At 50.7% G+C, this 21,253-nt stretch overlaps 3 protein-coding genes across 11 annotated transcripts in view; 2 read left to right on the forward strand and 1 right to left on the reverse strand.

The window, feature by feature from the left end:
* Positions 1-16: 16 nt before the first annotated feature.
* PHF13 (PHD finger protein 13) lies at positions 17-6,946 on the forward strand. Its single transcript, XM_037881118.2, has 4 exons — positions 17-323; positions 3,112-3,213; positions 4,131-4,683; positions 6,261-6,946. Exons 1-4 carry the CDS (start codon positions 285-287, stop codon positions 6,485-6,487), a joined length of 921 nt encoding a protein of 306 aa, XP_037737046.1. The 5' UTR covers positions 17-284; the 3' UTR covers positions 6,488-6,946.
* Positions 6,947-9,848: 2,902 nt separating this feature from the next.
* Positions 9,849-21,253, forward strand: part of THAP3 (THAP domain containing 3) — a 43,400-nt gene continuing 31,995 nt past the window's right edge. For 2 of the 9 annotated variants that reach the window (XM_043531667.1, XM_043531666.1), the window contains exons 1-5: positions 9,853-10,101; positions 11,055-11,247; positions 12,509-12,565; positions 12,982-13,077; positions 17,624-17,705. In XM_043531667.1, the coding sequence (XP_043387602.1) occupies positions 10,025-10,101; positions 11,055-11,247; positions 12,509-12,565; positions 12,982-13,077; positions 17,624-17,705 (505 nt within the window). In that variant the 5' untranslated portion in view covers positions 9,853-10,024. Of the gene's footprint in view, positions 10,102-11,054; positions 11,248-12,508; positions 12,566-12,981; positions 13,078-13,829; positions 17,725-19,841; positions 21,139-21,253 lie in introns of those variants that run through there. The other 7 variants (XM_043531664.1, XM_043531665.1, XM_043531663.1 and 4 more) reach the window with 7 other exon arrangements.
* Positions 14,864-21,253, reverse strand: part of DNAJC11 (DnaJ heat shock protein family (Hsp40) member C11) — a 73,400-nt gene continuing 67,010 nt past the window's right edge. Inside the window, exons 12-16 of the mRNA XM_037881117.2 lie at positions 21,003-21,072; positions 19,924-19,981; positions 18,184-18,326; positions 17,257-17,386; positions 14,864-16,561 (exon numbers count right to left, since the gene is read on the reverse strand). Of these exons, the coding sequence (XP_037737045.1) occupies positions 16,536-16,561; positions 17,257-17,386; positions 18,184-18,326; positions 19,924-19,981; positions 21,003-21,072 (427 nt within the window). The 3' untranslated portion in view covers positions 14,864-16,535. The remainder of the gene's footprint in view (positions 16,562-17,256; positions 17,387-18,183; positions 18,327-19,923; positions 19,982-21,002; positions 21,073-21,253) is intronic.

The following is a 21,253-nucleotide window of genomic DNA, read 5'->3' on the forward strand; positions in this document are numbered from 1 at the left end:
GGGAGGCATGCTGGGGGCTGTAGTTCTCTCCGGGACTACAACTCCCGGCAGCCCCTGCAGCGAGCGCCGCCGGAGCCGCTCGCGGGGAGGGGGAACTACAACTCCCGGCAGCCCCTCTGCCTCACACGGCGCCCGCCCCCCTGCCCCTCCTCCCTCCCACCGGTACCGGGCGGTTCGAGGTGTCGGCGCTGCCGGGCGAGATCGAACTGATTCGTCGGTATCGGGCCCGCGCTCCGGGCAACCCCTGGCCCCACCTGCCCGACCCCGGCCGCCTGCGCTGGGACATGGACCCCGACCCCTGCGCCTCCCCCTTCCCCTCTGAGGTGAGCCCGGGGCCGTCTCCCCCCTGCCCCCCTCCTGCCGGAGCCCGGGACCTGCTCCGCGGCAGCCGGACCCCCCGCTCAGGGGTCCCCGGGGCCCCTCAGCGATAGCCGAGCCCCGGCCCCTCCCCCCTCAGGGACCCGCCCACCCCAGGGCCAGGGATCCCCCACCCGACCCCTTCCCCCCCCACCCGAGATCCCCCGCCCGGCCCCTCCCGCCCCGGGATCCCCCACCCCCCCGGGATCCCTCGCCCGAGAGGCCCCCCATCCAAGATCCCCCGCCCGGCCCCTCCCCCCCGGGATCCCCCGCCCGGCCCCTTCCCCCCCCCCCCCCCGGGATCCGCCGCCTCACCCAAGATCCCCCGCTCGGCCCTTTCCCCCCCCCGGGATCCCTAACCCCCACCCGAGATCCCCCGCCTGGCCCCCCCCGGGATCCCCCACCCCCACCCGAGATCCCTGCCCCTTCTCCCCCCCCCAGGGATCCCCCCCACCCAAGATCCTTTGCCCGGCCCCTTCCTCCTCGGGGATCCCCCCCCCCACCCGAGATCCCCCGTCAGGCCCCTCCCCCCCGGATTCCCCCCCCCACCCGAGATCCCCGCCCGGCCCCTTCCTCCCCCGGCATCCCCCCCTTCCTCCCCCGGCATCCCCCCCCCCCGAAATCCCCCGTCAGGCCCCTCCCCCCCGGATTCCCCCCCCCCACCCGAGATCCCCTGCCCGGTCCCTTCCCCCCCCCCGGCATCCCCCCCTCCACCCGAGATCCCCCGCCCGGCCCCTTCCCCCCCGGCATCCCTCCCCCACCCGAGATTCCCCGCCCGGCCCCTTCCCCCCCGGCATCCCTCCCCCACCCGAGATTCCCCGCCCGGCCCCTTCCCCCCCGGCATCCCTCCCCCACCCGAGATTCCCCGCCCAGCCCCTTCCCCCCCCCCCCCCCGGCATCCCGCCCCCCACCCGAGATCCCTCTCCCGGCCCCTTCCCCTGCCCGGGATCCTCCCCCACCCGAGATCCCTCTCCCGGCCCCTTCCCCTGCCCGGGATCCTCCCCCACCCGAGATCCCTCTCCCTGCCCCTTCCCCTGCCCGGGATCCTCCCCCACCCGAGATCCCTCTCCCGGCCCCTTCCCCTGCCCGGGATCCTCCCCCACCCGAGATCCCTCTCCCGGCCCCTTCCCCCCCCGGGATCCCCCCCACCCGAGATCCCCTGCCCAGCCCCTTCCCCCCCCCGGGATCCCCTCCCCTCCTGAGATCCCCTGCCCAGCCCCTTCCCCCCAGGGATCCGCCCCGCCTGAGATCCTGCACCCGGCCCCTTTCCCCCCAGGGATCCCCCATCCACCCGAGGGCCTCGGCCCCCCACACTCAGAGATTCCACACCCCACCCCAGGGCCCCGCCCCTCAGAGATTCCCCCACGGAGTTTCAGAGTAGCAGCTGTGTTAGTCTGTATTCACAAAAAGAAAAGGAGTACTTGTGGCACCTTAGAGACTAACCAATTTATTTGAGCATAAGCTTTCCTGAGCTACAGCTCACTTCATCTGACCCTCCTCCCCCCTGCCCGTCCCAGCTCCCTTGCCCCCAACCAAACCTTCTAACCCCCATGAGTCTTCCACCCTGGGCTCTGACCCTCTTCCTCCTCGGAAATTCTCCCCCTCCCAGTGCCTGGAGCACCTCTCCCACCCAGAGAGCTGCCCCTCCCAGCTCAGAACCCAGGGCTGAAAGCCCTTGCTGAATTTGGGGCTCTGATCCCCATCTACACCTCTCCAAACCCTCTTAGAGCACCATTTCTTGCACCCTCTTAACCCATCTGAGCACCCCCATCACTGGGATTTAATCCCCTCTGCCAAGGAGTCAGAGCCCCTTGTCCAATTATCTGGCCCCCTTCAGAGTCTTCCACCCCATGTCTGCTGTCTAATCCTCCTCCCCCATCACAGATGGAGGAGACTTTGCTGTTGCTTCCAGTGCTGCTCCCCATGCAGGAATGGCTTCTTTAGACAGTGACTTTCTCTGGCAGCGTCCAGTGCCGACAGGGAACTAGGGAAGATTGCAGGCAGGGAGGAGAGGATTTCTCAGTAGTTTGTCTTGCTTTTTGACAGTTCAGTTCAAAGTGTGGGTTGGGACTAGATACAAATATATTCCGTATTCGTTTGTATTTCGATGGGGGTGGGGATGGAAGGGTTATCATGAAACTGGGCATTGGCTAGTGCCTTGGGATCTCAATACAAATATATAAAGAACTGTAAGCCCTGAAGAAGTATTCTGTGTCCAGGCAGACTCTCCATGTGTAGTTAGTCTGCTGTTTCCAGGAGCTTTGAGTTCTGGGTAGGAGCCATGATGTAGACTTTGCACTAGAAAGAGAACAGCAATCAGTGAAGTTAACTTATTAGTTACATTAACAGGGTGTACAGCCTTCACAGAACCCAAACAGCTATTTTAGTGACTGGTTAGCTTCTTCCCTGTCTTTAATAGCTGACTTTAAAGAAGCATTTGTGTTCAATACAATATTAGACTGCAAAGCCGTTAGAGACCACCGCTGGAGACAGGCATGTGGGAATACCTAGAAGGGGAGCCAGACAAACTTGAGAATTCAGTTTCAGCAAAAAGCCCTGACAAGAATGTTAAATCACAGGTTGCCCCAAGATGCCCTCTCTTGCATTTTGATTATATAAGAGACACTCTGAAACTATCAATCTCAGAAGTGGATATCCATGTGTACAAAATCCTTATGCTGTCTCTGATTTGACATTATAGCTGGTTTGTTCAGAAATCTCATGTTAATATTCCGGTTGCTGTCTCTTTAACAGGATTTTTCTCCCAGTTCCAAGAGACACAGAACTGTGGAAGATTTCAACAAGTTTTGCACCTTTGTCTTGGCATATGCTGGCTACATTCCCTATCCACAAGAGGTAATGGTGCAGCAACTCGATCCTTACTTTATTTCAGGTTCATGTTGTTATAGCTAGTGCTGTTGAGAGGTTAAATGTTATCAGAGTAACAAGTATGGTATAAATACCTAGACAGATAAAGTGGATGTGTGTGAAGGGTAGGGTCCTGTAAAAGCTCCTGATGGGACAAAAAGGAACCCACTGGCCTGTAATATTCTGAAACAAATTATGGAACTTGGCACGTAACTGGATATTGTCAGCCTCCCACCTGAGCCACAAATGTCCCTACACTTATAAAGTTAAATGTACTCCTCAGGCTCCTGGAATATGATGTGATCTCTTCTTTAATCAAAAGTGAGGCAGTCCAAACCCCTGTCTTGCTTGAGGGGACAGAAAAAAGTTTAAAGGTCAGTAAGTACCATTTCTGTTTAAATTATTTGATTGGTGAATGATTTCTGTGCAGTGTAAAAATATTATGTTAGAGGTATTCATGCCAGAGTCCCCTCCCCTTTGTATCCTAGGCCTAGGCAGCCACAAATTTCAGATTGCCACACAACCTTTAAAATGAGCCTATTGTTTTCCTTGGCTGGAATTCCCAGCAGGGGCTTAGGATACAAAGCACTTGGAAGAAATTGGGAGTCTAGACTCCCGGAAACACTTTACTGAAAACTATTTAGTGCCTTTAACACTCAGCTGTACCTGTCCTGGGCCACAGGTAAGGATGAGAGAAGGTAAATAATGTAGGCTAGTGACTGAATGGCAGCTGGATAAGTGGAGATTATCTGATTTTTAGTTAGAGGAGAGGAAGCCTATTTTGACAGGTATAGATCCTTCCCCATCCTTCCACTTCAAAAAGGTGGGTGTAATAAGTGGTTGTTTAAGAGGTTTACTATCAACTCTAAAATGATATTCACATCTGGTCTCTTAATATTTTCTAGGAGACCCCCTTGAGGAGCAGCCCCAGCCCCCCCAATAGTACTGGAGGTACCATCGACAGTGATAGCTGGGACCCCCGATTCAATGACCTCCCTTCTGCTGTTTCCCTGCCAGTCAAGAGCAGAAAGAGCTTTAGTCAGCTCAAGCTAGCAAAACCATGTGTTTCCCTATTCCAGCGGGCAAAACCGAGCAGCTTTCTGTCAGAGCGAAAGCAAACCGATAAGATCAGAAAAAAGAAAAAACTGAAGAGAAGAGAAACGGAAGCGCCTGTGGAGGAAGAATATGGGGGGAAGCTGCTGAAGCTGGAGGCAGAGGATTCTTGTGTTGAGACCCCCATGAGTCCCTCATCTGAGGGCGATCCTCAGTCTGTGAATGACCATTGCTCAGTATGGGACTCTGACACTCCTTCCAATGTCTCGTACCCTCCTGAGACTTCTGAGCAGGGCATGGAGATACAGAGCGTGGGCAAACGCACGGTCATACGGCAGGGCAAGCAGGTTGTGTTTCGGGACGAGGATGGCATTGGTGATGATGAGGACATTATGGTGGATTCAGGTAAATGACCCTGCTAAGGGGAGATATTTGTGAGGTGTTTGGTCAGATTGAGATCTGACTATCATCTGTCTATCTAGTATGTTATTAGCACTCAACTCCTCTATAAAATGGGATAGTGCAGATCTGTCTCCCGGGGGGGTTAAGGACAAAATTAATTAGTGTTTGCAAAGCACTTTTAGATCTTTGGATAGAAGTGGGTAGAGAAGAGCAAGGAATATTTATTGCTTAGTGACCTAGCACCTGAATTAAGCTTTCCAGACTCTGAGGTGAGGGTTTCTTCCCATAAGCTGTGTTTTCTGAGAGGCTTAATGTAAACTGAACAAAAAGTTGGAAGCTAGTTTTGGGAGTAGAGCCCTTTTCTTTCCATATCTACTCTCTGGGTTTGTTGAGATTCTGTCCTAGAGCAAGTGCAGGAGGCAGTAGAGGGTGTAGACTACAGCTTCTGGCATGCCCTGGAAGGGGCTTGTCAACGTCCTCCTGCTGGACATTCACCAGGCTGCTGTATTTGGGTCCCAGCACTGGGCCCATGAGCTCTTAAGCTTTCCTGACTCTGAGCAGAGTTCAGGCACTGTTTCTAGGCACACTTTCAGGGTGCATATTCACTTTCTAGCACCCTTTTCTGAAAGCAGAGATTCTGTGATCCAACTGCCTAGGCCTTGAGATGAGTTCTGTCGTTCCCGAAACTCCACAGTTGCTTCACATCCTGCCTAGAGCTCTAACTGTGGGGGCATTCTGGCTTCCAGTTTACTTCTTCAGGGACACATGATCATTGAAGCAAATGAACACACAGTTTGCAGAAGGTTTCTAACACAATTACTCTACATACTGATGTAGGCAAAATAAAAAACAGCTACAAACCAGTCCCTGCTTCACTTTTCTCGCCACTCTTGAGTGTTCTTTGGGATTTGGGTCAGCATCCTTTCAGGGTGTCCAGGATACTCTTCCTACAGCTCACGGCTTCTCCTTCATAATATGGAGTATCTTTCTCTCCTGCAGGCAGCTTCCTGCAGCCTTAGCTGGTACTTACCTTCAAAAAGTTCCTTCTGTTACAAAAGCATGGCCCTTTGTTATTCTCTCGTGCCCCAAGCTTCTTTTGTCTGTCTGACCAGCCCAGTCTCTGTGTTTTAAAGGGCTGTACCCATACCTCATCTTTGTTCCCCTCCACTGGGGAAATTCCATTCCTTCAAACTCTAACCTTTTGCAGAGAAGTTGGAGGAAAAATGGTTTTATCTAGGATGCAGTGACTCTTTTGTTCTGTACGGGCAAGATCTGTTCAGGTGCTGGTAGTCTTTAATGACTGACCTATTCATAGATAGATATGCAGGGTCCACTCCCATCTCCTGGGCATAAGAAGTATGAGACAAGAACACAGTGCAGTTTACCATAAGGGCTTCAATGTATAGAGTTCATAATTACAAACAGAACTCATTGGCTGTACAGTGACAGATTCTGCAAATCATCACAGGCCTGTAGGGACTGCCTTTAAACCAAGGAGTAAGTTCATGCTAAAAGGGAGAGTTCAGCATGCAGCAGGAGGAAAGAAGTAATAGTTTTAACTTGCTGTTTTTTCCTTCCAGATGATGATTCCTGGGATCTCGTCACCTGTTTCTGCATGAAACCTTTTGCTGGACGGCCAATGATTGAATGTAATGAGTGTCACACCTGGATTCACCTTTCCTGTGCCAAAATCCGCAAATCAAATGTCCCAGAGGTCTACGTCTGCCAGAAGTGCCGGGACTCCAAGTTTGATATTCGCCGCTCAAACCGCTCCCGGACGGGTTCACGCAGGCGCTTTCTGGACTAGTGGAGGGAACTACCATGCTGGCATTCTGCTTGGGCAGATTAGCCATGCAAAACACAGAACTCTAGCCAGGGGGGCAAGGAGACCTCCTCTGAACTGCAGTTGCTCAGGCAAAAGTGTCTGTCTGTGTAAACAGACATAAGGTATTCAATGTCTTTGACTGCCAGAGCTGGAAGAGGCTTGCTGGCCAAAACTTCTGCTAGAGACTGATTAGCTAAAGCAGAGACACACTAAGCACCCCAGGTTCAGTGGGGTTTTGTCCAGTTCAGACTATGAATGGGATGATGATTTGGGAGTGTATACTTTTGCCACCTATCAATTTTCATCCCACTGGGAAAGTGCTAAGAAAGTGCAAGACTTCTAGGTGCTGAAGAAAAGAATTATCCTCCAAAGCAGGAGCAGGAGGAGAGAAATCTCTGAAGAGTCTGAAAATAAACAGCCATATGTTTTATTGTAATACTAGACCTGTCCGTTTGTCCATATGTATCAATCTTAAGAATTTCTGAAGGCTCCTTCAGAGTGAGCTTGAATGCACGTTTAACTTGCATGTGAGCTGCCTCCCCTTCAGCTGGGTAGTAGGAGAGTATCCATTGAGTTCTATGATTTGGCTTTGTTTCTGGTAAAACCAATTAGTTCCCAAAGTTCTATGGACTGTTGTCTTTAAAAGAGAGATACAGACCTTTCTTTTTTTCTGGATGGGGTGTGCTTGAGGTGGCCTTGTCAGTTTTCTTCCTTAATTGAACTGAGTCCTCTTAAAACCATTTTCATGATTTTCTTTTGCATGAGTGGCTCAAACATGAGGTCATGGGCTGCCATCCAGTCTGTTCCACAGCCCTGTGTGGTGTCTCATTTCATAGATCTCTGCCGAAAGGCATTGTTTTAAGAGACACCAATTCCCTTCCCTCCTCCAGCCCAGAAGTAATGCTTGGGCTGCACAGTTGGCCTTGATAAATTAAAATCTAGGAATTTAGACAGGCCTAGTTTGGATTTGGGCTGTCCCCATCTGAGTACTTGGGCTGGGTTTACCTGCATTTTCATTAATGGTTTCCTGGGTTGGATTTGTAAATGGGAAGATTTTATAATCTTTGAACTGGTGGATGCACATATACAAATGGGAGCAAATGCACGCATTAGGGCATCCAGCCCAACCTGGATAGATGGCCTATGCAACTGGCAAGGTCAACTGCAGTTGAGAGAACAATCCAGAGCTGCCAAGGATAAGGGAATGCATTGGGACCAGAAAATGTTTGTACCTTGTTGACTGCCCTTTTCAGGAGCAGTTAGCGCAGTTGTCACTGGTCTAGAGAATGCTTCAGGGAAACAAGACTGATACGTGAGGCCACTAAGGTGCAGGCCTTTTAAATGACCAAAGTGAGAATACATTGTATTTATTGCACAAACTGGATTTTTGTTCTTGAGAGAATTCTCCTAAATCATATGATGCTTAATGAACAATGGACATCCTGTCCTGTCAGAATATTAGATGAGCAGGAGTCACTAACTGATGTTCATTTATATCTGAAAGAAGATCGAACTGCCAGGAATCAATGCAGCAGATGCTTTGTATCAGACTGCCACATTATTTGAATACTGATTTATCAGGAAAAACATCCTGGCAGTGTCAAGGACCCCCTTTTGGACATTTAACACTAGGCTGCGCCGAGCACTGGAACAGATTGTATAGCATAGTCCTACAATGTCCAGGGGCTTGATTAGATGGGACCTAATGATGGAAAAGATCCATTACTTTTTATCATTATGATAGAACTGCACTATTTTATTTTACTGCCCATTTAAAAACTTGGTGCAGTTTGAAAAGCCCATAACATGAATTTGATTTATAGCTGCAGCAATTGAAATCTGGTTTTATAAACAGCTCCACTAATATCTAAGACAACCATGATACACTACCTACCAGAAGCTAAATGGAACCAGGAGTTTGCCAAAGATTTGCCTCTTAGGGCTGTCTTCTGCAGCCAGATAAATAACCAAAGTTCGCAAGTGTTGCTGTTTTCACTGCAACATAAAAGGCTTTGGAAGAAGATTCTGTTCACAGTCTGTGTAAGGGTTTGACCTGATGCAAGTGTTGGCATCTTTGTGGCTACAGCATGTCTGCAGTACGACTGGACCACTGTAGGATAAGTTCCTATTGTTTTATGGGAGAAATACAAGAAACTGCCAAGTGAGCTGCCTCTGTTTCTTAGAGGTTCAAGACTACTTTTAACTCTTTTGACTATTGTTCTGTTACCTTTGCAGATTTACCCCCCAATAGATGGTGTCTGACAACCCCAGCATGTTACAATGTTAGGTAGAAGGAACAAACATCTCCATGTGTTTTGAGTTAATCATTTTCATCCATGTATGATTACAAGTTAATTCAGAGCTTTATTTTTTCATTAAAAGTCGTTATTTTAACAAATGGTACTTTTTTTTCTTAAAAATATGAAGCATCCATTAATGTGATCATTTTCTCCTTGCTTTTTCCTCCCTGGGTTGGAAGTTAGGCTTCTATTGTTTCCATAGGGGACAGAGGCCCTAATAAGTGTCCAGTAGGGCTAGGTGGAGCTTGCAATATACAAAATCAAATGAAATGGGGGGTGGGGTGATGCCATCAAATATATACAATTTTATATATCTTGTTCTTTAGCCAGTGTCTGTCCCCATCTACTCCTCCAGCTCTTATGACCTGGATGCATGGCGGAGTGGACCTTGGAGAGAAGGCCTACAGCTCAGTGCAGGGAGGCCATCCGACTGAGAGGGGCAGAGGGGTGAAGCTGGCAGTCGGGCGGGCATGGGGGGTGGGGGGGGTGGGTTCTGAGGTAACAGGCAGGCGCAGCCGGGGACAGAGGGGCAACGCCCCGCGGAGCTGAGGAGAAGCAGCTTGTTGGGGAGGGTGCGGGGAGGAGAAGCGGATTTTGGCGGCTGTATTTTCTTTGCCAGGGAGGACGGGCTGAGGGCAAGCCGGGAGGCCAGGGGCCCTGGCAGAGGGAGGGTGGCCGGACTGTCGGGGCTCAAGCTGTTGGGCGATCTTTTACCGCCCCAGCTCCTGCCGCCGGTAAGCTGGGGGCCTCCGCTCCCTCACCAAGCGCCGGGGCGGGGGGCTGAGCCGCCCAGGGGGTCACGGGCGGGGCAGGGGAGCCGGCGCTCGCGGGCGTTTCTCCGCGGAGCCCCCAGCTCCCCACGGGCGCGGCCCAGGCGCAGCAGGGGGCGCGCGAGTGACCCACTCCTCCCCGCCCCTCAGGCGGGGCAGCGACTGCTCGAACTACAGCTCCCAGCCTGCCCTGCGGCCCAGAAACTACAGCTCCCAGCCTGCCCTGCGCACAACCCGTGACGTCCAGGGGCGCTGGGAGCAGGCGTGAAAGAAAGGAGGCGCGATGCATGCTGGGAAAGGCTGTCATTGACGGGCGGAGTCTCGCTCTCTGCCCCGGGGCGGGGCCAGCCAGACCGCTTGGCCCCCGCGCGGGAAATCCGCCCCGCTAGGGGGCGACGAGGGTCCGAGGAGGGGCGCAGCCATCTTTGTTGGGGGCAAAGCGCGGGGCGATGCCCAAATCGTGCGCGGCGCTTCGGTGCAGCAACCGCTATAGCAGCCGCCGCCGGCAGCAGCTCACCTTCCACAGGTACCGCCCGGCCCCGGCGCCCCGGCCCCCATTCCACGGGTACCGCCCGGCCCCCAGCCCCCTTCCCGGCCCCGGCCCCAGCCCCCGATTCCCTCAGGTACCGCCCGGCCCCTCCCCGGCCCCCCTTCCACAGGTATCGCCCGGCCCCGGCCCCAGCCCCCTTCCCTCAGGTACCGCCCGGCCCCGGCCCCGGCCCCCAGCCCCCTTCCCTCAGGTACCGCCGGCCCCTCCCCGGCCCCGGCCCCAGCCCCCGATTCCCTCAGGTACCGCCCGGCCCCGGCCCCGGCCCCGGCCCCCATTCCACGGGTACCGCCCGGCCCCCTTCCCTCAGGTACCGCCGGCCCCTCCCCGGCCCCCAGCCCCGGCCCCTCTCCCTTCCCTCAGGTACCGCCCGGCCCCCAGCCCCGGCCCCTCTCCCTTCCCTCAGGTACCGCCCGGCCCCTCCCCGGCCCCGGCCCCCGCTTCCCTCAGGTACCGCCCGGCCCCTCCCCGGCCCCGGCCCCCGCTTCCCTCAGGTACCGCCCGGCCCCTCCCCGGCCCCGGCTTCCCTCAGGTACCGCCCGGCCCCTCCCCCAGCCCCCCTTCCCTCAGGTACTGGCCCCTCCCCGGCCCCCAGCCACAGGTACCAGCCCCCTTCCCTCAGGTATCAGGGTCCGCCCCCCCCCGCCACCCTTCCACATGTACCGGCCCCCTTCTCTCAGGTATTGGGGCCCGGCCCCTCCCCACCCCCCTTCCACAGGTACTGCCTGGCCCCTGCCCTCCCCCCAGGTACCGGCCCCTTCCCCCTGCCCCCCTTCCCTCAGGTATCAGGGGCCGGCCCCTCCCCCGGCCCCCTTCCACAAATACCGGCCCCCTTCCACAAATACCGGCCCCTCCCTGCCCCCCTTCCCTCAGGTACCGGGGCCCGGCCCCTCCCCCGGGCACAGCCTGCCTCACCCCGCTGTCTCTGGCAGGTTCCCATTGAGCCGGCCCGAGCTGCTGGCGCGCTGGGTGGGGAACATCGGCCGTGGCAATTTCCAGCCCAGCTCGCACACGGTGCTCTGCTCGCAGCACTTCCAGCCGGACTGCTTCAGCGCCTTCGGCAACCGCACCAACCTCAAGCCCAACGCCGTGCCCACGCTCTTCGCCTTCCCCCGCACCGTCAGGGTGAGCCAGACAGGGGCCGAGCTCTAGGGTTGCCAATTTTGGTTGGATGTATTCCTGGAGATTTCATCACATAACAATCTTTAATTAAAGATTAATTCCCGGAGACTCCGGGCCAATCCTGGAGGCTTAGTAACCCTACTGGGTTCTAGCCCTGGTTGTGGGAGAGGGGTAGGAGCTACTGGGTAGAGCAGGGGCTGTGAATTGGGCTGTGTGAGACACTGGGGAGCTTATTGGTCACTGCGCTCCCCCCTTTCTCCTTCTGTACCATGGGGACAACATAACTGACACTGCTCACAAAGGGCATCACTTTATTTCACATACCGTGTGAGCTGTTCTTCAGTGTCCCAAGTGCTTTGCCCCTTGCATTAGCCAAGGAGTCACTCCCTGTTATGGATTTTTATGATAGTCAATTCCCAACCACTCTTAACCTAAGTCTGCTCCCACTGAAATCAGTAGTAAAAATGCCGTATCGAGTGGTTCGATCCAATCGTGTGTTTAATGCACTTGAGCTGCTCGCAGTGCTGGGAAAACACTAAGTGCTCCTGTTAATAATAATTAATCTTTAGCCTCTCTCCTTACACTTAACTTGTCAATATGCTGCAACAACAGATTCTGATTTCTAACCTGTGAAAGAGGTTCTTGAAAAATGGTATCCTGCACACAGATTCCCTCGTCCTCAAAGTGAATTCCCACACATTTATTCATGCAAACCATACATGTTTAAAATACTGACATATGAGGGAAGCATGTTCCACTCTCCTTGTAACAATTTAAATAGTACATAAGACAAAACGATCATCACTCTTGGCTAGAGTAGCCACAAGTTCTCTCCCCCTCAGTTCTAGCTAAAAACCTGGAATGAGTGCTATTATACCAACAGTCCTACCCCTTTCAAAAGTAAAGGGGGAGAAGGTCCTACCAGGTCTCAGGGGGATGCTAGTTCACCTGGAATTGATTGTGGGTTAGTTATAACTGACCTTACATAAACAGAGTTTATGCATGTATACACATCACCCAGTCTTATTCCCATTTTGCTTAGTCAAACAGAGGAAATTTTTGTTAAAACCTTGTGTGAAGCTTAAGGATACAATATTACATTGTCTTGAGAACTGTGATCATTTTTTACTGCTGTCATTTTTCCTTGGAGAGCCAAGAATGTCGCATGTGTTTGCCTTCCAAATGGGAGTCAGACTTGGGCAACAAGTAACACTGGGATTCTCAGAAATGTCACACTAACCTCAGGGCCTTGTCCTTACTATAGCAAATCAGGAAGGAAAAGAGCCCTCTATCTGATGCTGAGGATTCCAGATTGCCTAAGGTATATTTGTCCCTTCCAGCCTTTTGCATCCTTTTTTTTTTTTTAACCTGAGGGCAATGCTGCATTTTGCTGTAGAGCACATTATGATTCTGTCTAGGATTTGGGGTCCTTTCTCACTGAAATACCCCCTTTTTGTAGATACTTGTCTAATATGCCAAACTGTGCGAAGTGAGTATTTTCACTGGATGGCATTGGAGCAAGCTAAAAATTTCAGTCCCAATTGCTTATCACTTCTATTTTAATTCCAGTTAGTAATTTTGTACTTTATGTTGAAATAAAAATGAAGGCCTAAAGGGAGTGTATGGCTCATTTACACTGACAATCTCTTCTGGAACAGAGATCACTTGAAACTTTAACAACAGGGGTGTTGAAAATAGGAGCTGCTTGAGGTTGGGTAATTCTCCTGGTCTCTTTAGGACTTTACAAGGACAGAGGATGGAAGGAGATTAGATGTAGAAACTGTTCTGCATCAAGAGCCCCAACCCAGTACAACAGAGGAACCAATAGAAGAGGTAAGAGTTAGTCACTTTACCTCACATCTTAGGCAAAATCAGTTGACAGTTACACACAGCTGAGCTCGAAGCACTACAGAGATAGGGAAACAGAAATGAGTGAATGTTTTGTTACTTCATATGGAGAAGAACTGGCTGTAGCAGACCTGTACACTCTTGTCTTGAAAACTTAAGATTCTTACAGAACTGGAGAGCAGGCACCTGTTGAGCTTTGGTGACTTGACCTTGCTTCAAGAATAATTCAGTTTTCATGAAGTATATTCAGGGGATTGGGTAAGAGCCCAGCCACTGCTAGTTTCTGGGGATTTGACTTCAAACACAGAAGGTCCCACGTTAAGAGTTCAGTGCTGAGCTTTGGGGATATCTGTCCATTACAAAAACTACTACACAATTTGCTGAAAAAAAATTCTCTAGGGGTCACTGCAGGAACTGGGGAGTCAGGAGACCTGGATTATATTGTTGGGTCTGCGACTGACTAGCTGTGTGCTGAGCAAATTGCTTCCTCTTACTGTACATTGGGGAGAATGCAAACCTAACCTGTGAAATATGGAGACACTTCAGTCTCAGAGAGACAGGCAAAGTAGCATGACGAGTAGGAAAGCTTCTGCTTGACTCCCTGGATTGGAATGGGGGCTGCTCAGGATGTGGCACATTAGTCATGTTGTGGAAGAAGCTTGCATAGTGTCTCCCTGTATAATACCCATCTAGCCAATCTCTGCATCCCTCACTTTCACTCCCTATATTCTTTTCAGGTTAGTACAACTAAGGCAACAGAAGTGGAGGCCTGGCTGCTGCCATCCAGGCCCCCAGTGCAGAGACACCACCCAGTTCAGACCTCAGATCACAGCTATGCTGTCAGTGACCGTGCTTCCTTAAAACAAAAACTCTTCCAGGCACTAGAGGAAAATGAAAAACTGCGAAAACGCCTGAAGGTTAAAAGCATGGCACTGAGGAGGATGTTTGTGCGGCTCCAGGCCTGCAAAAAGGAGCAGCAAAAACACCAGGCCAGACAGCCTCCTGGGAGGGAACAGGGCCTGACTTTCTGAACACTCGTCTACCAGCAAGAACTGTGGTTCAACAGGCTGCCGCCTAGAGTATTTTAATAGTGAGTAACCTACTCACTACTGTTTCTAATGAGCATAGCTTAAAGTTCACATACATCATAACTACCCAGCATGCACATGGTCAAATGAGAACTAGGGAAGGAAGCTTGGCTGAGAAATAGCATGTAAAAAATTCCCCAAACCCGCACTTCTTGCCTCAGCATTTGTAATCTAAATGCCTTTATAATAAAGAAAGAATGCCAGGTGCATATGGGTGTGTGAGAAGAGACTCTGGGAACTTTTCTGGCAATTACATTTAGTTAAGCTAATGTTAATTATAAGAAAAATGACTTTATGACTTAACAGCAAATGTTTTACTGCTATTTTATACCTACCACTACTTCGCATCTCAGCCTTCACTCAATTCCCACACAACCCTGTTACGAGAAATTCTGTTACAGTAGCCATAGCAACATCGTTCTAAGCACCCTACAAACACAGATGAGACAGTTCCTTCCTAAGAAGAGCTTACATCTGAGACTAAGATACAATAATAAAATAAAAAGCTGGTGAGAGGTGGAAGAGTTGATGCACATTTGAGTATTTTATTGAAGATGCTGGCATCCTGCCCAGCCATCATCACTTAGCAACTTACTGTAAAAACCACCATTCACAGTGGGTCTTGAGGAAGGATTTGCAAGAGTCCAAGCTTATATTTATAAAAATATAACTAACTCACCACCCACAGCTTTCAAAGAGGATTTATTATGACAATACAGTGTTTTCTCTTCCACCAGCTTTAAACAAGGTTACGTAATCAAAGTGTGGAAGATCCATCTGCAGCAAAGGAAACACCGGGCAGTTTTCAACTGAAAATTGATTGAACACAAAATTTATTGCACAGTTGACACTTAGCTTCAGATCAAAGAACACTGTGAGATGGTAGTGAATGAAATGCATTCCTAGAACAGGCGCTGTTCACGCATAAAAAGGTGAGATTTTTCTGATAAAAAACCTGGCAAGCAGCACTTGATTGTAGGAGCAAGGAGGGGAGAGATAATCATCAGCTTTCCTGGAATAGCTGTGATAAACCTGCTCTTGGACAAGGACTATTGCAAATGAAATTCCCTGATGTGATTTCACGCTTGTGAGGGGGAGATAGGACTGACATAAGTAAACAGAACAGCAGTTACACTACAGAAATAAGGGGCCAAGGTGCATGTCAGGAAGTTATTTACTCCAGTAATTAGCAGTAGCAACAATGCCTCTGTCAATACATGCTTCTTTCTAAATCTCTTGCATATAAGTGATGAAGGCCCACCCAGGACTGGCCAAGAGCAGAACTACATTTCAGTGCCTGCATAATAGCCACCACTCTCCCTTTTATATAAATATCTAAAAGTACTAAGATGCCAGATACTTAATAGTGCTATTTCCAGCAGCCCTGCTGCTTTCAGCTAGGTTGGTAGAGCAAGAGTGCACCTCGCTGGAGGTCAGGTAAATCACAGGCAGGGATTGTATCCTAAGGCTATTCGAGGGAATCTAGCCACTCAGACAGGTGGCAGTCTCTGTTTCGAAGTTTTCAGTTCCTCCTCCTATTTGGCACATCTCTACACTTAAAACAACATGCAGTCCTTGGGTGAGGAAGAGCAAAATTAATTTGACATGGACAGTGGTTATAATCTATAATTAATCTGGAGTAGTACTAGTGCTTGGAACAAATGCTACTAGCAGCTGGATGGAAGCATGCTGAAAAAGGTCCACGTGATTAGAAAAAGCAGAGAACTTCATTCCAAACATACTTGTCCTTAAACAAAAAGAACATTTTAAATACAGAAGTGGGGTGAACAGCACATCCTCTGTCCAGTAACCAGATTGACAGAGAGGATTCTTAGGAGGTGGCCACAAACTTCACTTTCCCCTTAGGAGCAGAAAGGGTTAAATTAGCTACTTGTTTTCAGTTAACTTAACCCCAACTCTGTAAGCTTGAGGGAAAGTGAGCGCCAAGAGCCTCCTCCACTTCCCATCTTGCTGACAGGGAGAGGAAACAATGAGACTGGACAAATGAGCTGCAGTTAACTCACAGCAGGAAGGGCTTGGACACATGACAGCTAGGGCTCTCCCCCTCACACCTCCCAGGCAGGGGATGGGCACACAGAGAGCACTGCATGCTCTCAGCCATGTTCCCTATTGGCTGCCAAGCCACAATCCAGGGCAGTATTGCCTTGGAGGTACCTGTAAGAGCAGGTTTTCTCTTGTTACCCCTTAACATAATTGGTATGACACCACCTTCTATATGGATCATAAAAATAAAAACATCTCCGTTTCTGTTTCAAACTTGCAGAATCCAGGGGGAAGGTTTTGCAGCTTCTGTTGGTTCAGGTACCATACATGACACCCTGTTTTCTCACCACATTAGCCATCCGCATCAATCCTGTGAGCTGTTAAGAACAAAGGGACTCAGTTCATGTTTGTTAATAGAGATGTCCTAATTCTCAGCAACATTTACCATAGTGTCATTTGCAGAACAGAATTACTAGCAGCAAAGGAAATCACTGAATGCAAGACTCTCACCCACTATCAAAAGAAAGAGATTGATGACTCAGAAACCATAATTTTTCAAAGGATAGCACACAGTCTGAGGTGCCAAGACTGGTTTAGAAAGGACTTGTACTCTTTAGCCAAATCACAATGCAACTATTCATTAGAGAGACATCCAGAACAGGCAAAGAGTCCTGTGGCACCTTATAGACCAACAGATGTATTGGAGCATAAGCTTTTGTGGGTGAATATCTGACGAAGTGGGTATTCACCTCCGAAAGCTTATGCTCCGATACGTCTGTTAGTCTATAAGGTGCCACAGGACTCTTTGCTGCTTTTACAGATCCAGACTAACATGGCTACCACTCTGATCCAGAACAGGCTAACTCCTCAGAGCTAATGGTACCAGTGTCCCTGGAAGAGCACTTGCACAATTGAGACATCCCAACCAGCAACAGCAAGGCATCACTGATGCCAGATACTGGGGTGGAGTGCACCCCAGTGAATTGTGGGGGGGCCTGAGGAGATCCTGTCCTCTCTGCTGGAATTGGGGCTTGGTGACTGAAGGAAGGAGAAAGCAATCCTTGCTACTTACATTGCTTTGGTATCCTAAGGGCCTCGCTGTCAGCAGACATCACTTGATGTAGAACTCCCCGAAACTGATACAGCACTTTCAAACTCTTCTCTTCGCCCACACAGGGGTCATAGAACCCAGGCAGGCCAGTCTTTAACAACAAAAACAACACACTGAGCACTCTCACAGCTCTTCCACTCGTGCTTTTAGGTTACAATAGAGGGAGTTTTAAAAGGAGTTGAAGCTGGTCTCCTTCACAAGGGACACCATCAACACCAACTAACTAATGTAAAACATTAGTTAAAAGACACTTTCAATTACACCTGCCAAAAGGCTGGTTTTATAATTTAATTTTCCTATTTTATTAAGTATTTTTCTCCCCCTGCAGCTGAGTGAGAGACTCTCACAAACAACAAGGGAAACTGACTGTGTAGGGAAGTCAGCAGAAGTGACTACGAAATGCAGCCAAGGTAAAGTAAATTCAAAGTAAATAAAAAAATAATTCCCCCTCTAATCTTTCTGCTAGTGGTTTTAGGCATTATTTATAACAATAGCAGGTAAATAATTTTCAGACATTTTCAAGATGACAGTGTCCCTTTAACATCCAACATTAGCTAAATGCATCTGATTCTCCCACTCACCTACAGTAGTTATTACATATCTGATAATATACTTGAGCGAGGCCTTCTGTTCCCTATACAAGCCATGGACATTCAGGAAAAGAGTCAGCTCTGTTAAGAGTTTAAATAACCAACATGAACACCTATCATTTAAGAGTGCTTTAGAGCAGCTCCTTCTGTGGATGCACTTGTTCTGGATTAGAGTTTACTTCTGGTTTGTTTGCCTGCACTCTGCCAGGGGAGGATGCTGTTGTGCAGGACTGAGATATGCAGGGCCAGCAGCAAAGGTGAACACCCACAAGGCAATTCAGCACATGTCATTGCATACCTTAGAGGCCTCTGTGAGGATAAGCTTAGAGTCCTTCACCAAGCACTGCAGGGGCACAGTCACATCTATGACTTTCACCTTCTCGTTCTTCCTGCTATTGTCATTGACAAATTTCCCATACCAGGCGTTCACTACAATCAAACCTGCATTCCACACAAGAACAAAGATATGGCAAAAGGCTCCCCCAGGTACCTGCAGAGAAGCTGATGAAGAGATCAGCCCACCCCTTTTCCTAGCATTCTTCTCATACTGCCTGAGGGAACCGTTTTCAAGAAACAGTGTTGGAAGGGCAAATACAGAGCTTGCCTCAAAAAATTTCAAAATCATGCACAATGCTAGGCCAAGTCCAACCTGGGAACGAAAGGAGTGTTTCAACTAGGACGTAAGGAAAATTCCTACACTGACCCGATCCCCTGTAACACCAAATCAAATGAGTGGTGAACCTCCCCCAGGGACTGAGGCACATACAACAGCCCCCAAACCCCACTTCCCCACCCAGGGCCATCCCAAGGTAGAGCCACAGTGTCACTTTAACAGTTGTCATTAAGATCTGGAGTTAACCTAGAATGGACATAAAAGTGACAACTCCCACTTCTCAGAGATCATTTCAGGCTGTCTGCAGACTCAGGAAGATGTCACTACATCAATTATGCTCACTTCACTTTTGGAACATTATCTTTGCAAGTGTAAACCCTAGGACATTAATTAAAGAATTAAGATTCTAGATCACGGGTGAGCAAACTAGGCCTGCAGGCCACATCTGGCCCGCCAGCCGATTTAATTTGGCCCTTGAACTCCTGCTGGGGAGCAGGGTCTGGGGCTTGCCCCACTCCCGCACTGCAGCTGGGAAGCAGGGTCAGGGGCTGCTCCACGCACGCATGCCGCGCCTCCATGCAGCTCCCAGAAGCAGTGGCATGTCCCCCCTCCAGCTCCTAGGTTTAGGGGCAGCCAGGGGGCTCCACACACTGCTCCCACCCCAACCGCCACCCCCACAACTCCCATTGGCCAGGAAATTTGGCCAATGGGAGCTGCAGGGGCAGCGCCTGCAGACAGGGCGGCACACATAGCCGCCTGGCCACACCGCCGCATAGGAGCCAGAGGCGGGACATGCCGCTGCTTCCAGGAGCTGCTTGAGGTAAATGCCCGGAGCCTGCACCCCTGAGCCCCTCCCGCACCCCAACCCCCTTCCCTAGCCCTGATCTGAACCCCTCGATCCCAGCCCGGAGCACCCTCCTGCATCCCAAACCCCTCATCCTTAGCCCCACCCCAGAGCCTGCACCCCCAGCCAGAGCCCGCACCTCCCCCCCGCACCCCCCCGTGCCCAAACCCTCTGCCCCAGCCCTGATCCCCCTCCTGCCCTCTGAACTGCTTGGGCCCAGCCTGGAGCACTCTTCTACACCCCAAATCCCTCATCCCAGCCCCATAGCCCACATCTCCAGCTGGATCCTGCACCCCAACCCCCTCCTGCACCCTGAACGCCTCATTTATGGCCCCACCCCTGAGTCCGCACCCCCAGCCAGAGTCCTCACCCCCTCCTGCACCCCAACCCCAATTTCGTGAGCATTCATGACCCACCATACAATTTCCATACCCAGATGATGTCCTCGGGCCAAAAAGTTTGCCCACCCTTAATACCTATCTTCCACTTCTCTCCCCAGCCCTTCAATCTCTATAGGGATCCCACTCCCCATTCCTCTCCTCGAACCCTTCAGAACAAGTAAGTCATGCTGCACTTTTTACCCATCCTGGCTTCCTCTGCCTCAATTATCCTCCGGACGGACTCTTGCATTAACCGAACCTGCCACAACACAAAGGACAAAATAAAATTCAGCAGTCAGATTCCATTTAAAAAGAGATATGAACTCCAAGTGGGAACAGTTTCCTTTAGCTCAGAAGGCTCACGAGGGACAAGTGAATTAGGAAGACACCTGCAGACCAGGGCCTTGGCATTGTCTCAGAGCTCACCTGAGCATAAATATGAAAATGAAGATGAGAACAAAAACACAGGGAAGGGGGAAATGCCTCGAACTGCCCTGGGGTTGCGGCCACGGGGCATGGGAATGTTAGGGACGACAGGAAGACTCCAAGTCCATGTCTGGAGATCACCCAATCCATGGGTAGAGTGTCCCACAGAAATGAAAGATTGCCAACAATTGTGGCTTGTGGGAGGCTCTGTATTCTGTTGCCCTCGCCAATGACATCAGCACACTCAGCCACTGGGGTGAAGGGCAAGACTCAGTCTTACTTCCTGGGCTGGGGGCGGTGAGAGGTTCTTCCTCCCGTGCTGCCGCCCCCCCACCCCTCCGACTGGGTACTGCCTGGCAGGAGATGGGAACAGGGAGGAGCAAAGATAACATCCTGTGGCTCACTGTGGGGGGGAGGGCAGGCACACAGAGCTGCCATAAGACACTTGACTCTTTCTGCCCCACTTCTCTACTGTGAGAATGGCACTGGGTCCTGAGGGGAGGTGGAAAAGCTCTGCCTGCTGCTGCTGCAGCGGTCATGATTGGCTGCTCTTCCCCAAGAGGCAGACAAATGTGGAATGCAGCCAATCAGGAAGGGGATTTTTCCCCCAGACAGGGCTAAAATTTCCAAGAGGGCTGGAGCTCCTCACATCATCAGTAGACTGGCTCCAGCCCTGGCAAAAATCACACCACTCAAAATCTCAAGAATTGACTACACTGCAGGCGGTATGTGTTCTGCAAATGAAAATGGGGACACAGCTGGAGAACAAAGTGTGTGGCATATGCTGTATGGAACAATATAACCAAGGATGAAACTAACAGGCAAGACTGGGGACAGAGGAATGGACGACTTACTGCAGCTTCCGCCTCCTGCTTCTTCTGTTGGACATCACTGGCGGTACTTTCCCTTTGTTTCTCCAACTCTCTGACATGAGGAAGTTGAACACCACATTAGTTATAGGCATTAAATACGATTCAGTGCAAGGATGCACTTCCCATGTCAGTGCCTTAATGCTCCTACTGACCTCAGTCAGGCTGGTTTCAAGGCCTGCGTTGGAGATTCTTTACAGCGATCATCCTTCAGGCTCCCCATTTTAACTCCCAAT

The sequence above is a fragment of the Chelonia mydas genome, chromosome 18 (assembly GCF_015237465.2).
Source record: "Chelonia mydas isolate rCheMyd1 chromosome 18, rCheMyd1.pri.v2, whole genome shotgun sequence".
NCBI lineage: Eukaryota > Metazoa > Chordata > Testudines > Cheloniidae > Chelonia > Chelonia mydas.

Bases quoted from the DNA above. Each gene is read 5' to 3' on its own strand.
- PHF13 (XM_037881118.2), top strand. From the start codon at position 285: ATGGACCCCGACCCCTGCGCCTCCCCCTTCCCCTCTGAG. The intron at 324-3,111 runs GTGAGCCCGGGG...TCTCTTTAACAG, and splicing joins CCTCCCCCTTCCCCTCTGAG to GATTTTTCTCCCAGTTCCAA. The intron at 3,214-4,130 runs GTAATGGTGCAG...AATATTTTCTAG, and splicing joins ACATTCCCTATCCACAAGAG to GAGACCCCCTTGAGGAGCAG.